The sequence below is a fragment of the Apodemus sylvaticus genome, chromosome X, assembly GCF_947179515.1.
Source record: "Apodemus sylvaticus chromosome X, mApoSyl1.1, whole genome shotgun sequence".
Taxonomy (NCBI): Eukaryota; Metazoa; Chordata; class Mammalia; order Rodentia; family Muridae; genus Apodemus; species Apodemus sylvaticus.
In genome coordinates, this window is record NC_067495.1 from 103023215 (window position 1) to 103041587 (window position 18373).

The following is an 18373-nucleotide window of genomic DNA, read 5'->3' on the forward strand; positions in this document are numbered from 1 at the left end:
CCCAGGGACTAAACCACCAACCAAAGAGTACACATGGAGGAAGCCATGACTCTAGATACATATGTAGCAGAGGATGGCCTTATCTGACATCAATGGGAGGACAAGGAGGCTTGATGCCCCAGTGTAGGGGGATGCTAGAGTGGAGAGGTGGGAGTAGGTGAGTGAGTAGAGGAGCACCCTCATTGAGGTAAAGGGGAAGGGGGGGGAGGGGGAAGGGGATAGGGGAGTTGTGGAGGGGTAACAGGGAAGTGGGATATCATTTGAAGTGTAAATGAATAAAATGATTTTCTAAAAAGAGAACACCCTCTTAGTTTCCTCATAGACGCTATATGGTTGATGGAACACTGATTCTTCACGCTTTCATTAGAGCCATCTAATACAATTATACTATTAATGTAAACCATAAATTCAGGCAAATATGAGTATACTCATAGAGATCCAGAGAAGAAAACTTGAAGTGTGGCATTTTCCAGAAAATCGAGAGAGAAGAAATGTTTCATGTTTTGTTTACCATCTCTTTGAGGAACAGGTCAGGTGGTGCATTTGTGAAGGCCTTCAGGAGCTCCAGTGCTCTTTGGCCTCTTCTTTCAACCATATATAGCAGCTCATCCTGTCCTAGGACTTTTAATGAGGGTAAAGAGGTAGTTCAACAATTCCACATTATCAGACTTAAGTTTCACTACAAATCTTAAATTTTAAAAAGTAGTAAAACGAAGTATGCACTATGCAGATGTGTTAGAGTCCATATATTTAAATATTGGGAAACATCACTATCATGTGAGTATATGCTGCAAAGTTCATTTGTGTGTGTATGTATTTATGTGCGAGAGGGATGGTGACAGAGAAAGAGAATTGTGTGAAATTAACTGGGAAATACAAGTTTCTGTTTAACTGGGGGTTGTCTTGAGATGGCAATACAAATTATTAATCCAAAAAATCCCTTTCCCTGATAAGATTTCCTCAATATTACATAACCAAAATAAAATAGAGATAGCTAGGAACTAAACTGTCTTTAGTATAAGTTCAGATATTTTTGCATTCTTTTCAATTTCTTCCGTCTTGCTGACTTATTAAGAAAGTATGTGTTTTTCTCTGTTTTTCATTTTGGGGAACTGTATAGGATTTTGATTGGAAGAAAGTATATATACTGCTGTAGAATTCTTTAAAACTTTGTAATAAATTCTTTTTCATTAATAATACCAACATTATTAACCACAAAAATATCATGGTTCTCTCAAGCTAGGCACTAAATGGAATTTATGCAATTTTATCATGATTCAATGGGGATTACTCTGTACTGTCTCATTGACTTTAAGGGACCTTCTATATTCACAAGCCGAATTAGGGAGTCACAGAAAAAAAAATGCTCACTCAATACTTAAAGGGTTGAGAAAATATCACTTAATCTTTATTCCCTCAAGAAAGAAAAGGCCTTTGTGTCTTTTGAAGACCAGGTTTGCCTTCCAAAGACTCAGGCCAGTATATTCCAGGGAATCCTAGCATCTGTGAAATGTATGTTTCAGGGTCAAAGAAGTTTGCAGGGAGTAGCATAGGTTCCCCTTAAAACAAGGAAAACGGATGGAAAGATAATGACAAACTAACCAGCCTCATTGATGTTTAACAAAAGGACAGAGATTTCAAAGATGCATGGTGAGGTGCCTTTAAAAGGAATCTTTAGTGGAGACCTGGATCTTCACAGGCAGTCACAAAGGAAGGCCTGGAAAGAAGAAGCAGCTTTGGGGAATCTGGAAGAAATTGAATAACAAACTTAAAGCTTTTTCACCCATAGGAGGCTCAAAAAACAAATTTAACCAATACTCAAGCACTTTGTATTTTAAGGAAAGTGTCAATTCCAGTGAGTGGAAAAGAATGACAGAAATAGTCATTTAAAAGTGGATATATTTAATAAATTTCCTAAGACCATAGTTTACGATCGAGTTTTTATTTGAATGTAGGTGTGTTTGTTTCCAAACACAAAGTGCTTTGTTTTGAATCATTCTATAATGCACTAAAATCCAGAAAATGACCAACAGAGTGCCATATGAAACCCTTAAGAAGCCCAAGAAGAAGGGTATACAGTAAGGCTTTGTTACCAGGAGTCTTTCGGTTTAAAGCCTGGACTTCAGCAATCTCAACAAGGTAGGTATAGCCTCCCACCAATGTGATATTAAAGGTATAAATAACAGTGAAAGCAGGAAAAGGTTTAAAAATGTGGCCACAATGGGAAAAGGAACAAAGAAGTTCAGTGTCTCCCAGGTGCATCTTCCAAATGTCAGATCTAAAGAAAACTACATCGATTAAGAATGTTAAAACTCTGAACTTTTGAAGACTTGATATAATGATAGCAAATCAAGAGGGAAAGAAATCTGAATCTTTTCTTATTCATTAAACCACTCCCTCAGACCTTTACAACGTGCATTTAATGGAATTTCCTTTGGACTTGACACCAAGATCCTGACATGAGGTTTAGCTTTCCACATTGAGCAAGACATATGCTTTAATTCAGCAGTTCTGGTCCAGTTGTAATCTTATTCAGCACTGAGCTCCTGTCGACTCCAGGCTGTCCTGCAAGGTGATCTGAGACATTGTCAGAACTGTGTGAAATCTCTTCCTGAGAGACAACTTCCTCTTCTGGCACCAAGCTTCTTTCAGTTCTTTTCCTTCTCCCAGTATGAGATGCCTGGGGAAATTCCATTGCCTTTGAGTTCTTTGTTTTAGTAGACTGATAGTCCAAGAGAGAAGAACAAATGTCCCTTAAGAATGCCTTGGCTCCAGCTTAGATAGCTTCAGATTACCTAAACTTTGTAAATCTGGAGGAGAGAGAGCTACCTTGCAGGAATGAGTCCTCCATAAATTGATGATTCACTGTGGTGATTAACTTCAATGCTATTAACAAGTTACAAACTCATATAGATAAACAGGCCAGAGTATAGGTATTAAGATGACGCTTTTAAGATTCCTCTAGCTAATTTCTCAAAATGTATCAAGTCACATAGGGTTAGGAGTTGGCATTTCTCTTCCCATTGTCAACCAGAATATCTGGCACACCGTAGGCTCTAGATAAATTGTCACCGAAGGAAGACAAGAACAGTGAAGGGCAAAGAACAACCATTGTCAGTCATAAGTCAGAAAGAAAAATTAAAGAAAAATCAATTTGTAAACTAGGCTTTAAGGGAATAAGAACACAGTCATACATAGACACAGTATGAAGACTGAAGATTTGAAAAAAAAGGAAAAGATATACATAAAATATGCTTGGCAAATTAAACCAACATCAAAAGGATAACTGGGATGCAAACTTCCAGATACAAGAGGAGAAGGGGTAGGATGGTACTAAGGGGTGCAGTGATCCTGTTTGTTTTAGAATAAGCACCATGGCTTTTGGAGAGAAAAGCTATCAGCAAAGGGGGTGGAGCAGCAGGAGAGGACTGAAGCCAGAACAGCTCAGTTTGTTTGTAGAGGCTCCAGATAAGAGATGATAAAAAGCCCCAATTGGAAACAGCACTCTAGGCTGTGCTTTTACCTAATTCTGCCTTTTCTTAGATCTGTGAGCTTGGATAAATCTTAAATATCCTGACATGAGAAAACTTGTCCTAGATTACTTCACAGGATAGCTAGGGGCCATTTATGAAAGAATGAGAGAACACTTTGTAAACTGGAAACGTTGCAAGATATTTGTTATTGCACTCGACATGGGGAAATCAATGAGGGTCATATTAAAACATGACCATGGCAGTAGACTGACTCTAGAAATAAGAGGAGCTTCTCTGATAACTGCCTGTTGGTCATTTGTCAAAATTGGGAATTTAGTTTTAATTTACCACAGACATAGCAATAAATAGAGGATAATTGTCAGAGGTGGGATGAGAATGTGAGCCCTTCTTTGTACACAGGGGGTTCCCATGATCTCATTTAAATTTGCAAAGGACAATAATACCTAAGGAGTAAGATATCATTCCTTTTCTGATGATGAAAAACTAAGTCACAGGAAGGTAAATAAAATCACATAAGTAGAAACTGTGGATAGAGGAAGCATTTAGCAAAATCATTTTCTATCATCTCTTAGACCTTTCAACATTGAAGTGAGATTTTAAAAATTGTATTATTGGGCAGTGGTGGTGCATGCCTTTAATCTCAGCGCTTGGGAGGCAGAGGCAGGTGGATTTCTGAGTTCAAGGCCAGCCTGGTCTATAGAGTGAGTTCCAGGATAGCCAGGGCTATACAGAGAAACCCTGTCTCAAAAAAAAATATTCTCTCTCTCTCTCTCTCTCTCTCTCTCTCTCTGTGTGTGTGTGTGTGTGTGTATGTGTGTGTGTGTATGTGTGTGTTTGATATGTGTAAGGAAAACATATACATGTGGAGGTCAGAGGACAATTTTGTGTTTGTGGAGTTGGAGTTGGCTGTCTTTAAGTGTGTTCTGGCGATCAAGCTTGTCACCCACTGAGCCTTCTCACTGAACCCAGCCTTGTTATTTGTTTCATTAACTGATCTATATTGGATTAGTAACTCTTAAAACACACAAAGAAAAGACAGTTTCTGCAGGCCATTGGCAGTAAAATTGTATATTCACTAGAGAGTTATGTACTAACCAAAAATGACATGTCCTGGAGTCTCAAGGTCATTCAGAGTACCAAGTTGAAGAGGTCTGAAATTATTTCATTAAGAAGATGGCATTTGATGTAGGTATGGAGGGCTGGGTAAAGTTCACTGAATAGGAGCAAAGCTATAAATATGGAGGGCATATACTACATAGATGACAATACACCCAATAGCAAAGAAATGTAAAAGAGCATGATATGATAATGGTGAAAATTTTAGTTGGAGAGTTTGGGAAGGAGAAACACAAAAATACAAGCCCGGAAAGATATATGAAGAAAGAATTGAAAGTCTTTAATTTTACAAGCCAAGCATGTGTGCATTTTCTTATAGAAGAAATGGTAGATGAACAGAAGTTTTACACCTAGAGATGACTTACTTGTAATTTTTGTTAGTAAACTAACCTTTGTGGCATTGTAGATATTATAACAAATGTCTTGAAGTAGAAAATCCAGTTTAGAAGCTATAGATATAGGGTGATTGGGTCTAGAATCAAGTGAGTTTGTGTGGATGGAAGTATCAGTCTACAGATTTTTGATAAAGTTGGTAGAATTTGATGATATGGACAGGGATAGTGATGATTGATTATGTAGTTTGTTCCTGAAACTAGACAGATGGTTAAGAAAGCAAAAAAAGGGGGAAAAATCAGTTGAAGTGTAAAGAGAATACTGTGTTTGGAGCAAAAGTAGTAATAGCTGGCATTAGGGGAGTTCTTATACTAAATTATAGGCACTGTTTTTAAGTGAGAGACAAGGCTTAGTAGGCAGTTGGAAATAAGGGGTTGGAGCTCAGAGCTTCACTGAGAATAAATCTGTCACAATTTTTGGACATGAAACTATCAAGATCGTAAGTTCCCTACTAAAAATGATGCATAACTTGTCCACCACTGGAATATTAGGGCTAAACACAATACTTCCAATATAAAAGTCTATCAATAAATATCCATTGAACACATAATATTTTTAAAATATCAAAGAACCATTGGCTAATGAGTCACCGTATTTTGAAAATCAGAACAGATTTCAGCATGCTTAGAAAATGGGAAACTGGAAGTAGGAAATTCAGGATGCAGACTGGAATGTAACCCTTTTGCTTGGTAGTTAAGCAGGCATTAGTAGCTGAAAGAACACCATTGGAATGGTGTAGATTCAGTTTGGAGTGTAATACAGTACTAAAGAAGAAAATAAAATTAAAAAAAAACAAAAATAGCTTCAATTGCATTGAGAAGGTTATACTTAGAGAGGAAAATTCAATTATATATATATATATATATATATATATATATATATATATATATATATATATTTCCATTTCTGGGTTTTATTTTGGCTTTTGGTTTGCCTTTATAATGTAGGAGACATCAATACTTGGCATAGAAAAAAACTGTAGGTAGAGGCCTACCTTGTAGTGTGGTTATATAAAATAGACTTCACATTTCTTTGCATATGTGCAAGTTTTGTTTAGTTTTATTTTGGTGCTATTTATTTATTTATTTATTTACTCATTTGTGTTGAGGTTGTTTTTATTGAGAGAAAGATAGGAAGAGCATTAAGTGCAGTGAGTAAAAGGTGTGCCATCGGAGGAAGGGGAGAGAATATTCTAGATTGTAAGGAAAACTTAAAAAAAAATGTACACGGACGCCTAAAAAATAAGGAGGAAGGAATTTTATCCATGTCTTTCTCTTAAAAATATATCTTACCTTGCTTTTTGATCATTGCATACATGCCTACAGTGTGTTTTTAATCATATTCACCCACATCTCCTCTCTCTTCCTCTTCTCAGACTCCATCAGCACTTCACCCTCCAAACTTCATGTATCCTTCTTTTTTTTTTTTAACCTGCTGAGTCCACTTAGCACTACCAGTGTGTGGGTGATTTAGGGCCACTGGAGCATGAAAAACCTACAGAGGGCAGAGCCAGAAGAAAACTGACACTTCCTCCTGCAGTCACCAACTGCTGATGGCTGCTGAACATTAAAATAACACTCATTCTTTCATCGCTGCTATAATGACTGGGCCCAGTGACAATGTGAAGAAGCCACCTGGATTTGCTTGTACTTTTGAAAGACAGAGGCTAGCATTACAATCAGATCTTTACTTAAATATGGATGGCAGTCATGTTCTTGTTCTTTATTCTCCTCCCCTCCCAAATAAGTGTCCTATTAGTCTTTTAACTACACGTAAGCTTGTATATATTGGAGACTGTTATGAATGCACTCTTGGTTACAGAGAGGATGAGATAAGGACAAGCATAAGGATTCACAATACTCTAGGGTACATTTTATCTCCTAGACACTACAGTCTAAGATGAGATTTGTAGTTTTCCTAGTCTTTTTCTAGTAGGATATATGAAGATAATTTAAAGCAGCCTCCATCAAGGAACATAATGAGCAGCATTATATAGGAGAAAGACAAGTTTCTAGAGCATAGGTGGCTAAAGCTTTGTTTTTTTTTTTTAAATTTCTGCATGTTGTGTCTAATTTACAGCACACCCTTATGGACTTGAGCACTTAACTAAAGGATTCCTGGTGTTCAGCAACCCTAGGTTCTGTCTCACTAAGTGAAACCTTGAATATAGTTCACCTGAAAAACAAATGTAATGGATTTTAACATCTAGTTTTCCATTTTTATATATTGAATTGTTTTTGCAAATTCTTTAAAAGGAAGTGCTCAAATGCAACTACATAACTCTGTCTTTAATTGCTTACAAATATTCCATTATTGGCCAGTTAATTCTCACAGCATGAAGATACTTTCTCATAATGAAGTGTAACGCAGCTTTTATCAATATCACTCAAACAAAGTGCTGTGAATTCAAATACCTACAACTATCTGAAAAGCAGAAAACAGCACAAATACAGAGAATAGACTCAAGTTGAAACACAATGCAAGGACGTTAAGAGAAAAAAAAATCCCTGCAGTAATAGCATCTTCTGAGAAAGTATTTTGTGACTCACCTTTTTTTCTCTTTGTCATAAAAAAAACCCTCTTTCCAACACCAAAGATGCTGTGAACAAGTAAAGAAGACGGAATACAACAGTTCTGGACTTAGACCAACAGAATAAGAATTGTCAATGAACCTCAAGGGGCATTCCAATCTTATCATAATTAATGGCAAGATTACCTTGTAAAACAATGAGACAAATGTATACAACCCAGATGTAGAGACCCACTTCAATGCTTGGAAAAACTGAAAAATTTATTCTTCACCATTGCAAATGAAGATATTTTATCCCAAAAATGCCTGTCCATCTACAATGATCAAATGCTTTTCCTTAAAAAAAAAAAAAGAAACAAAAAAAAACCCCCAAGCAATCAACCAACCAACCAAACAAACAAAACTCAAAACCATTCAGAGACTGAAAATAAAAGTTTTACTTGATGTTTTCTACTTAAACAAACAAAAAAAAGTATCAGAAGACTCCTGAATAAAGTGAAATCAAAAGCTGACATTTTCAATAAATGTAGTGTAAACCCTTGAGAAAACTCACATCTAAGCTTATATACTGGAAGAATAAGGTAGAAAAGTGAACAAGAATCTGAGATCATTAATTCTTCGTACAAAGATTAACAGAAACATATAAGAGCTGATATTCAGACTTAAAGGGTCATGAAATTTTAGAATTCATTCTTCCAGTATTTTTTTCTTTATAAGAAATCATTTTACCTCCCTGATATTTTTTTACAGATATCATGTCAGGATACAGTATGTTGGTGACCTTATTGACTGAAAGAAGCCTGGCTCTAAAATTGTGTTTAAAACACTTTAAAAAGGGCCAATCAGTTAAAATAATTACAATTCAGAAGATCAAAATTTAAAAATGTTTATTTATTGCTTGTATTGTAACTTGGACTTTTATAAAGAGGTTGATTTAAAAAAAAACATATTATTTGAACATGACAGCTAAGTTTATTTTTGCCAGCATAACTAACTAGCTCAACTGGAAAACTAGTATATTTGATCATTTCGTCACTTCACCTTTGTAAAATTATCCTACTAATTGCATTGGATGCTTCTCTACTTTCTAGGATACATTAAACTTCTTTTGACCCTAATTCCTTTGCCTGGAGTCTCTATAAGTTCACAGATAATACCTAAACCGCCCACAAAAGGTTAAGTTTTAGAAAGTTTTTCTGTCCTAGGAATTTAACTTTTTGATGTATGAAAGAACCTACAAGCAAATATAAACTTTCATTCCCATCTTAGTGCGGCCATGGTCAAGCCTCAGTCCTTTATGCTCTCTTTCCACTCTCAAACTTATGCTGTGCCAAATGTTTCTTCAGCTTTGCAGATCTGCCTATCCGTGCAAAAGAAGCCATCAGAGGTCAGTCGTCTGAAGTTGTCCTGAAGACATTAGCAAATACATGCATCTTGCACTGTTTACCTCTAATTTTTGTTTTCTAAACCGACACAGATGTTTTAAGACAGGACGATTGCTGAGTCCCAAGAGCATTAGGTTAACACTTGTAGCATTAGGCTAATGTTATACTTGCTATTCCTCTTCAGGAACCCCATTAACTCTTATTAGAAAGTCTCCATTTGGTGCAACCCTCTGTTACCCCCAACAGAAACACAAGAGGAAGAGGGGGGAAAGGGGTTGTCTTTTGAAGCCTTACCGCTTCTGCCAGTTCTTTGGTCAAGCATAAGGAAACCAGGAACAGCCACAATCTGAAAGGAGAGGGAGGGTGAGAAACATGGGCTCTCTAGACTTGAGGGTCCTGAGTGAGAAAAGTGCCCCCTCCCCAGGCTCCCTTTTGATGCCTAGTCCCACTTTTCCCCTCAGTGACAGAAGTGCAAGTATAGTCCTGGCTTGGGAAAGCAGCCCAAAGTTAGAAAGAGGAGGGGGGATTCTGAGCAGCAGCAGCTCACCCAGGGTGCATGCTTGTGGCTGCTCCGGAGCAGGGTCCCAGGAGACTGCTAAGCTGCTCCGCGGCGCGGGCTCATCTGGGCTCCGTTGATGCTTGGCAGTTGGTTCCTTAATCAGGACAGTGTAAGGGGAGGGGGAGCGAAGTGGCTTATTTTAGAAGAAACTAAAATCAGCTGCTAAGAAAAAAAAAAAATGCCCCAAAGGAAAACACAGGCAACGGTGCCTGCTACAACTTCTAGCACTCAGGAGATAGTTCCACGCGCCCAGGGAGGAAGGAATGGAGGGGAATGGGGCGGGGCTGTCTGCTGTCAATCACCTCCCCCTACCTTGGGAAGCTGCTTCTCTTTCTCAATTTCAAGCACCTCTGCACAGTTTCATGCACAGGTCTCTAGAGACCTATACACAAGAATCTATGCAAGTAGACATTATACATTTCCATAAAGTAACACATGAATAGATTTGGGTACACCACCACTACTACTACTACTACTACTACTACTACTACTACTACTACTACTACTACATAGGCAGATAGTCCTGAAAGGAAGGGCCCTTGCACAAGGTCCCAAATGTGCAGACTCTTATTCTAACTTTCTGATTTTTCATTAAACGTTTGGTAAGGTGAGGAGGGATCCCTGGAGTTTTAAGCCTAATCTCTAAACGCACTAGAACTGAGGATAAATTGGTCCTTATAAAACAGATTCAAAATATAAAAAATGAAATTAATCCCAGGGATGGAGACTAGAAATGTTCTGAAGAATTCTTTAGCAAATTCCTGAAAGACATTCCAAGGAATCCACATAATGTATATTTTTGGTCTTTTGGTTCTTAAAGTATCTATAAGTTATCAAAGCAATATGCATGCCTACTTCATCTGGGAGACACAAATTCAACTACTATTGACTCCAAATAGACATTTCAAATGAGATGTTTGTGCTCATTGTAAGAAATTATGCTAATATTATTTAATTGCCTGCCACAGGTCCTTCTGAAACAGAATTATGACAGTCACTACCTTTTATGTTAGCTTGATATAAGTGATAAATATTAGTTATGGCACTCAGTACATTTAAATAAAAACAAGTAACTAAGTTACAATAACATTTAACCATATAACATTATTAACCTACTTAATATATCCTATATGGCATGTGTTGTTACATACATTAAGTATTCACAAATATATATGTTTATTTTCTTACTTTATATATGTATATCTAATATTTTCTCATCTTCTGCTTGTATATAGAAACTCTGTCCTATCAACACTTGAAAGGCAAAATCTAGCAACCCATGGAGCAGAGGCCAAAACTTTGTTTCTAATGATTAACAATAAAAGCACCACACTCTGTAATCCATCCGCTGAAAAAAAAATAGTCCCAGCTCAGGTCTGTTCGTGAGTGCTTTTGATGCACACATCAGTCAGAGGGAAAGCTGGACGGGCAGGAAAGAGTACTGTTAAGAGAAGCTGCGAATGAACAAATGAGAAATCTTTTTTGTTGGACTTGTGGTGTTCAGTCAACTGTCTAGAAGTTTCCCTCCCTCAAATAACTGAGTGTCACTCCCTCGCAGGTTGCCGGTGCAGTGGGAAGCACTGGCGGAGTGATACTCAAATTCCCCAGCGCCAGCAGGGAGGGGGCGGTGCAGGGAAGAGAGAGAGGAAAGTAGATTTGTAGGACGTGAGTGAGGAAAGTTTGCAAGTCCCAACAGAAGGCAAAGTGCTCCCGGGAGACTGGCTTTGGGGAGGGGAGGGGGGAGGGAAGAACAGCTTCTTTCTTTTCTTGTTGTTGTTCTCCCTCTCTTTATTTTAATCGCTTCACTCTTATAAATCTCTTCCCCCCCAAGTGCACCAGCACAATCGGGACACTCACTGTCCCCCTTTCTAGCTCTCTTCCCAATAACCCCTCAAGATTATGTCAATCGGTCTGAAGGGACCTGGGATTCCCCGCGGGTGCTGACGGAGCTGCGGGAAGCCAGAGAAGAATGCAAGTGCTTGGAGTGTGCCCGGTCGCCTGCTGGTTCTTACTGGCCCTGTGTCTGTGGGTGCAGCCCGCAGAGGCTGCGGTAAGTCCTCCCTCCCGCCCCATCGCTGCTCGCCCCAACGGAAACCATTGGAGACTTTACCTTCCCTACTCTTTGACCTTGGCCAGGGAAGTCAAAATTGACTTTTGCTAGAAAGAACATAATTCCCAACTCTGGTCCGAGGGAAAATTTCAAGTGTTTAAAAACAGGGCCGCTTACTTCTCTGTAGCTACCTTTTCTGGGGCAAAAGTGGAGCCTGGACCAGGTAGAGGGTGTGGGGAGGCACATTAATGGGTCACTGGGCTCTGGAGGGTATTTAAAGCTGTTTCTTCCTCTCTATCCCCCACCTAGGGTAGCTGTCTACCAGCTAGCTTGTTTCACTCCTTATGCCCAGCCCACGCAGGCTTTAACCTTGGTTTGTAGTTTAATATTTAGTTCTTCTAAAATTGAACTGTGTGGTCAGAGTGATAATGCCTTGATGAAGTTCTTCTCTTGGCATATGCTCTTTTCTTAAGCAACATGAACCTACCCCCACCCCGGGTTTGTAAAGTTGGGACCTGTTTTCTGATCTGTTGACATCATTCCTATAGGAAAGATAAAATAACCTACCAACCAGGACAAAGTAAAGAATCCTTCTTATGCTGCAGGAGTTTTGCACATTTTTTTTTTAAAAAAAGGTTATGGATTTCTGTTTGCTCACATTTTTTTTCAATTCATAAAGGCACCTGAACAACTTGAGAATTTGCCTTTCAACCCATTTGAAGGACAAGAGGTCTCAGTTTTCAAATGGGAAAGAGTTGTGTGGATTCGAAGAGTGGGGGAGGATGCTCATGTGAAATGACAGAGCAAAAAGTTCCACTTGCCTTTAGGAATGTAGACTGGATACCACAGTCTGCTCCTGAGCAGGGAAGCTGGGTAGTCCCAACACCCACTCTCCTGGAGATAAGAGGTAAATGCAAAGGAATGAAGGGCTTTGCTGCTGAAAATGTTCTCCAGTTTGAAGTCCACCCTACTTAATTTCATATAAACTGTGAATAACTAAGTATGTGACAAATTATTTAAGTATTATATTTGAGTGATCATAATAGATGTTTCAAAAACACTTAAATATGACATCACAGCTTAGGCCTTCGCATGGTTGAGTGACTCTCAATCTTTTAGATACAACTACAGTATTACAGATATTCTGGCTCTATAGCCAAGTTAACTGACAGGGTTCCTTTTGGACTCAGCATACCTCAGATCACATTGCCCTCTGTATATCCAGGAAAACCTGTGTATACTGCTGGTAAAAAAGTAACTTCTATGTTCTTGTAATCACAACATAATTTTGATAGAAAATCTGCTATAAAACTTGCACATATAAAATGTTTTAGTTATGCATGCCATCATTTTCCTCTATCAAAGTAGATAAACGACTTAATGTTCTTTTGGTTCAGAGCATTTTTAATAGGGTATGATTTCGACAGACAATATGGCTAAAGATGGTTAGAATCAATTATAATTTTGCTATAGAAAATAGTTCATTTGAAGCTTATCTTAGTGCCTATTGTTTATAGCATTTGCCCCATGGGCAAAGATTTTGTGGCTGATTCCTGAAGCAATCCTTCCTCTTAATGATCTTGCTCATAGTAAATGTGCTCTAGATACCAATTATACAGTGTGTATAGTAACACTGCATGCCAATTTAAATTCATTTATAGTAAAATGTGGGTTTTTTGATTGACAAAACTTATGTGTAAGCTTAATTTTGTATTCTTTAAAATAACGAGTGTTTGTGAAGTAATTGTTTTTTTTCCCCTCCTGTACAGTTTTTAAAGGGCATTTTAGTTTGCATTTTCCTATGGTTAGAAATTTGTTCCTCTTTTAAATCCAGGGGTTTGTTTTTGTTGCTTCACAAATAAATGCCCTCGTTAAATGGAAGTTTTAATCATCTCAAAAATATGAATGGTATCTGCTCTCCATACTTGTGCTAGGGATACTGGTCACCTTCTCCAGAATGAAACTTGACTGTAGTTGGCTTGGTTTTTCACCAAGGTTGTCTAATATTGAGGCTTTTATATCAGGAAGAGCATTACTTCTTAAATTAATTTATTTTTCATAGTTATGTGATTTTATTGACTCTGGAGTCATGCCAAATTTGGATATCAAAAATATGTGGAAGTTTTTTATTAAAGGTAGAATGTTCATTAGGTAGAATACAATAGCCCAGGTTATAGTTAGCAGTAAGAAAATAGGGTAACTTTAGGTTGGAAGGATCATTTTTAGTGATGGAAAAATCAAATTTTTTAATGTTAAGGTTACTATGGCTATACAAACTCTGTCAAAGAGATAAGCTTGTAGATTTTATGATATGTCTATAAATAATATGGACAATTATACTATTTCTAGCATACAAATGTTTGTGAGTTTTTTTGTTTTTCTTAGAAGTTATAGTATTATTTTGACAATTTATCAAGGGTAAGAGTAAGGCTTGTAGCCATGAATTTTTTTCTCTTCTGTAGAAAAAAATTGTCATCTTTGCTTTCATTATTGTTGGTGTTTATGTTGTTTATGATGTGCTAAGTACTATGCTAGTATAGTAAGGCAAATTTTCATAGTTAGTCCTCTATGTAATGCTAGGGATTGAACCCAAGGTTTCAAGTGTACTGCATTTGTTCTGTGAATTTTTCTTAAGAAATCATTAATGTATTGCATGTGTGTGTGTGTGTGTGTATATACATTAAGAGCTACTTTATTGATGAGAAAACTATAAAACAGAGAGGTTAAGAAACTTGCTGAAAATTTCAAATTCAGAGTTTGCCCATAAGTCTCTTATATTGTCTCGATGTAATCTCTAGAATTATGCTGTGTTAACATATATATGAATCTCAATTACATTTTTAGACACAAAAGATTCAATGTTGACAATAATGGGATTTACATCTTTTACTGCACATTTTATGTAAAGCAGTATAGCATAATGTAAATAAATGTATTTTTAAAGATTAATTTGATCTCTATACAGAATGAGATAGTTTAAATGCAATTTAAAAGCAATCACAGGTTAAATGATTTCATGTAATCTCAATAAAATTTAGATTTATAAAACACCCACAACTTGTGATAGATGGTTTTCCTTGAGAATAATTGGCCTGTTTCTTTTAAGCTTCCTTGGTAGTTTTAAGTATGCAGAAATGTCCAGAAATATGCCTGTTGTTATATATAGGAAATGTATGGTGCTACAGTCTTGTCAAAAGTGATCAATTCACTTTGTTGTTTTTTAATAACTTACCTACACCTTCATATGTTGTTTTGTTTACTCAACTATCTATCTTGTATTGTTTTATAGTTTTAATGATCAAATTCAGAACATCGCACCCACTATACAAAGACTTTACTATATACCCCCACCCCAGCTCTTTATCTACAGTATGATGCATATATTTCTGTATGTACCCATTGTGTTATTTTGTAAGAGTAATTTTCCATGCTTTTACTTGACTGTTGCTGTTTGTATATGCAAGACATGATACACTTTTTAACCTTGAATTACCCTTGACAACTTGGTTAGGATAGTGTCTGCCAAATCTATCCACTACAAAGTCATTTTCTTCCCTTTATGAATAAGCTGATCTTATTAGCCTATACAGGGTAATATTGGAAGACAGGACTAGAAAGTCAAATAATCAATTTCTCATGATAGTTTCTTCAGAAATTCTAGCATCTCTTAATGTTACTGGCATGAATGATTGTTGTAGTTAATTTGCCAAAGGTGGTTTCAATTTTCAAAAATTTTCTACACAAAAAAATATTGAATTATACTATAATACATTTTCACTGTTTTAAATTTATTATATAATTATTTATTTGTTATTACAACATTAACAAAATGAATATTTTTATTTATAATGAATTATTATATTACAAGTATTTATTGAAATTATTCTAAATATATACAGACCTGGAGTTTGTTCACAATGGTTTATATATCCTTTAATGTGTTTCCATCAGTTTTGAGCATCTCCTCATTTACTAGCATCACAAAATGGTCATCTCCTTTTCTTGTTGTAATTTATGGATGAGCCAGTTCTCCAAGGAGTCTATTCATTTAGCAAAAATAGAAGGATTTAGAAACCAAGGTGTGGATACTTGGCATGCTCATTGAGATTGAGCTGTCCTTTCATAGCGCTTTTCAGCAGACAGTCCTAGGAAATACACACTATTTTAGTCTATAATTCTATCATACACAAACACAGACACAGATACACACACACACACACACACACACACACAATTATAGGCAATGGGCCTAAATGGAACAGTACATACATATACATATCTGCTTCCAACATCAATCTATTAGAAGCTTTCTATATGTTGAAAATTATAATTCATAACAATATCTCAAATTGTAGTCAAAGATCACTGAATAAACACACATATTTGCTGTGGTGGGATTTTGTTTTCTGTTATCTCTTATTTTGGGAATTTGGGGAGAGGGTAAGGGAGATGCTGGGGATTGAACCCAAAATCTTGAACATGCTAAACAAGTACTCCTGCAATTAGCTACACTCTCACCTACAACTTGCTAACTCTGTTTCATTCATTCTCTACATGACTTTAAAGGCATATCATTATCTTTCCTGTGATTCTGCTTTTTATACATTATTTTTTGCACCATATGCTTTTCATTGTACTATATGAAAGATTTTCTAAAACACTTACAGTACAGGATAGATATTTTGGTTCTCTTTCTTGGTTATGAGCCTTTGTTCAATTCTAACATAATGACATAATGTTACATTTTCAGCTGATGCTTATTCAGGAACTCCTAATAACAACAGAGTTCTATTTATACTCTTCTATTTAACTAATGTGACCACAACACTACGACTACACACCTCTGTATTAGATAATTATCGATACAATTAATACAATTTCCTACCTTAATGGAGTGCTCTCGTTTCTCCATAATATCACAGCATTTACTGATTATACCTTTCTTTGAACAAATGTAATATTTAGTTTTTTCGAGTCTAGTCTTTGATCTTACAATCATTTTATTTTATAGAATTTTATCTGTTCTCTTTATTATCATTATTTGGAGGCATTAATTATATCCTCCCTATTTAAACAGTTTTTGCTGACATTTTTGTCTATGACAAGTGATATTTGATCAATACTGAGAAATTAGAAAATAAGAAAAAATATAATGGAACAAAGAAAAATCTGACTACAATTCTACCAAGTCTATTAGTAGTCTAGAAATACTATCTTTGTTGGCTTTCTTTCTTTCTTTCTTTCTTTCTTTCTTTCTTTCTTTCTTTCTTTCTTTCTTTCTTTCTTTCTTTCTTTCTTTCTTTCTTCTCTCTCTCTCTCTCTCTCTCTCTCTCTCTCTCTCTCTCTCTCTCTCTCTCTCTTTCTTTCTTTCTTTCTTTCTTCTTCTTCTTTTTTTTTTCAAGACAGGGTTTCTCTGTATAGCCCTGGCCATCCTGGTCTACTCACTTTGTAGACCAGACTGGCCTCGAACTCAAAAATCTGCCTGCCTCTGCCTCCCAGTTGCTGGGATTAAAGCGTGTACCTGTCTGATTTTTCTTTTTATATACATAATTTTTTAAATAGTGTAAATATGGGCTCATACTTTGTGCAGTTTAATTTTAGTTTTAAATAACAAAATCTTTATCTTAGAGTATGAAAATTCTACTTAAAAACTTTAATTTTAAGTAGCTTCTATAAATACAATTTATATTTATGCAAACCACAATGTATGCATTCAACTTTTTTTTTGTTTGTTTTTTGGATTTGTTTTTTTCCGAGACAGGGTTTCTCTGTGTAGCCCTGGCTGTCCTGGAACTCACTCTGTAGACCAGGCTGGTCTCAAACTCAGAAATCCCTGCCTCTGCCTCCCAGAGTGCTGGGATTACAGGTGTGCACCACCACCGCCTGGCTTGCATTCAACTTCTTGTTGTCTTGTTAAAACAGAATCTTTCTGCTTAGCCCAATCTTCCCTTCATCTTGCAATCCTGCTTCAGACTTCTAAGTGTTTGAATTACACACATGCACCCACCATTATGCCTTCCTACTTTAGTAAGATATATTTTTAAAATTCAAGATTTTCATGATTTTAATCAGGTATTCCATGAACAATTCTTATTTTGTATTTTAATGTCAATTACTCCCTCAATTCTGAGTAATTAATGTGTTAAACATCTTTATGACTTTTAGTCTTTGAATCATGAAGTAGACCCTAATAAACACGAAACTTCTATCTACACATAAACTATGTGAACTTTTTTAATAATTACATTTGTTAAGGGGATAGTACCATTTTCACTTTTAAAAATTATGTTCTCTGAACACTAGAGTAAGACGGGGAACCCTGAAGAGCAAGAGGAAGGATTCTAGGGGCCAGAGCACACAGAATCAACTAACTTGAGCTCATATGGGCGCACAGAGATTGAAGTGACAGTCAAGGAGCCTGCATAGGTCCTAGTCTGTGCTAGGTCCTCTCTGCATAAACACTGTGGTTGTTTAGCTTGGGTTTTTTGTGGGATTCCCAAAAGTGGGAGTGTTGGGTGGGCTCTGTGAATGACACTTCTCCTCCCTATAATAAGGCTATTAAGGATCTCAATCCACAGACTGTCTACCTCTCCTAGGGAAGTTTTATGATGCATCTGAAATGAAAATCCTTTCTGCCTTCCCCCTGGACTCTTTTCACTACTCCTACACCATAGAAGTCTAGTGTGGTTTTCTTTAAGTGGCTGTGCATTTGCCTTTTCCTTTTTCTCTCTTTCATCTTACCTTCTGTGCTACTCCTAAAGCTTCACTCTATTAATCTATGTTATCCTTGGGGCAGTAATACCAGAATTAAACTTGTCAGAATGTATGGAACAAGTGGCTCTCTAA

The 18373-nt window shown here is 36.6% G+C and overlaps 2 protein-coding genes across 2 annotated transcripts in view; one reads left to right on the forward strand and one right to left on the reverse strand.

The window, feature by feature from the left end:
- The window catches only part of Col4a6 (collagen type IV alpha 6 chain), a 334867-nt gene extending 325217 nt beyond the window's left edge, over nucleotides 1-9650 (reverse strand). The window contains exons 1-2 of the mRNA XM_052171628.1: nucleotides 9466-9650; nucleotides 9213-9264 (exon numbers count right to left, since the gene is read on the reverse strand). Of these exons, the coding sequence (XP_052027588.1) occupies nucleotides 9213-9264; nucleotides 9466-9476 (63 nt within the window). The 5' untranslated portion in view covers nucleotides 9477-9650. The remainder of the gene's footprint in view (nucleotides 1-9212; nucleotides 9265-9465) is intronic.
- Nucleotides 9651-11156: 1506 nt separating this feature from the next.
- The window catches only part of Col4a5 (collagen type IV alpha 5 chain), a 222209-nt gene continuing 214992 nt past the window's right edge, over nucleotides 11157-18373 (forward strand). The window contains exon 1 of the mRNA XM_052171348.1: nucleotides 11157-11527. Coding sequence (XP_052027308.1) covers nucleotides 11447-11527 — 81 coding nt within the window. The 5' untranslated portion in view covers nucleotides 11157-11446. The remainder of the gene's footprint in view (nucleotides 11528-18373) is intronic.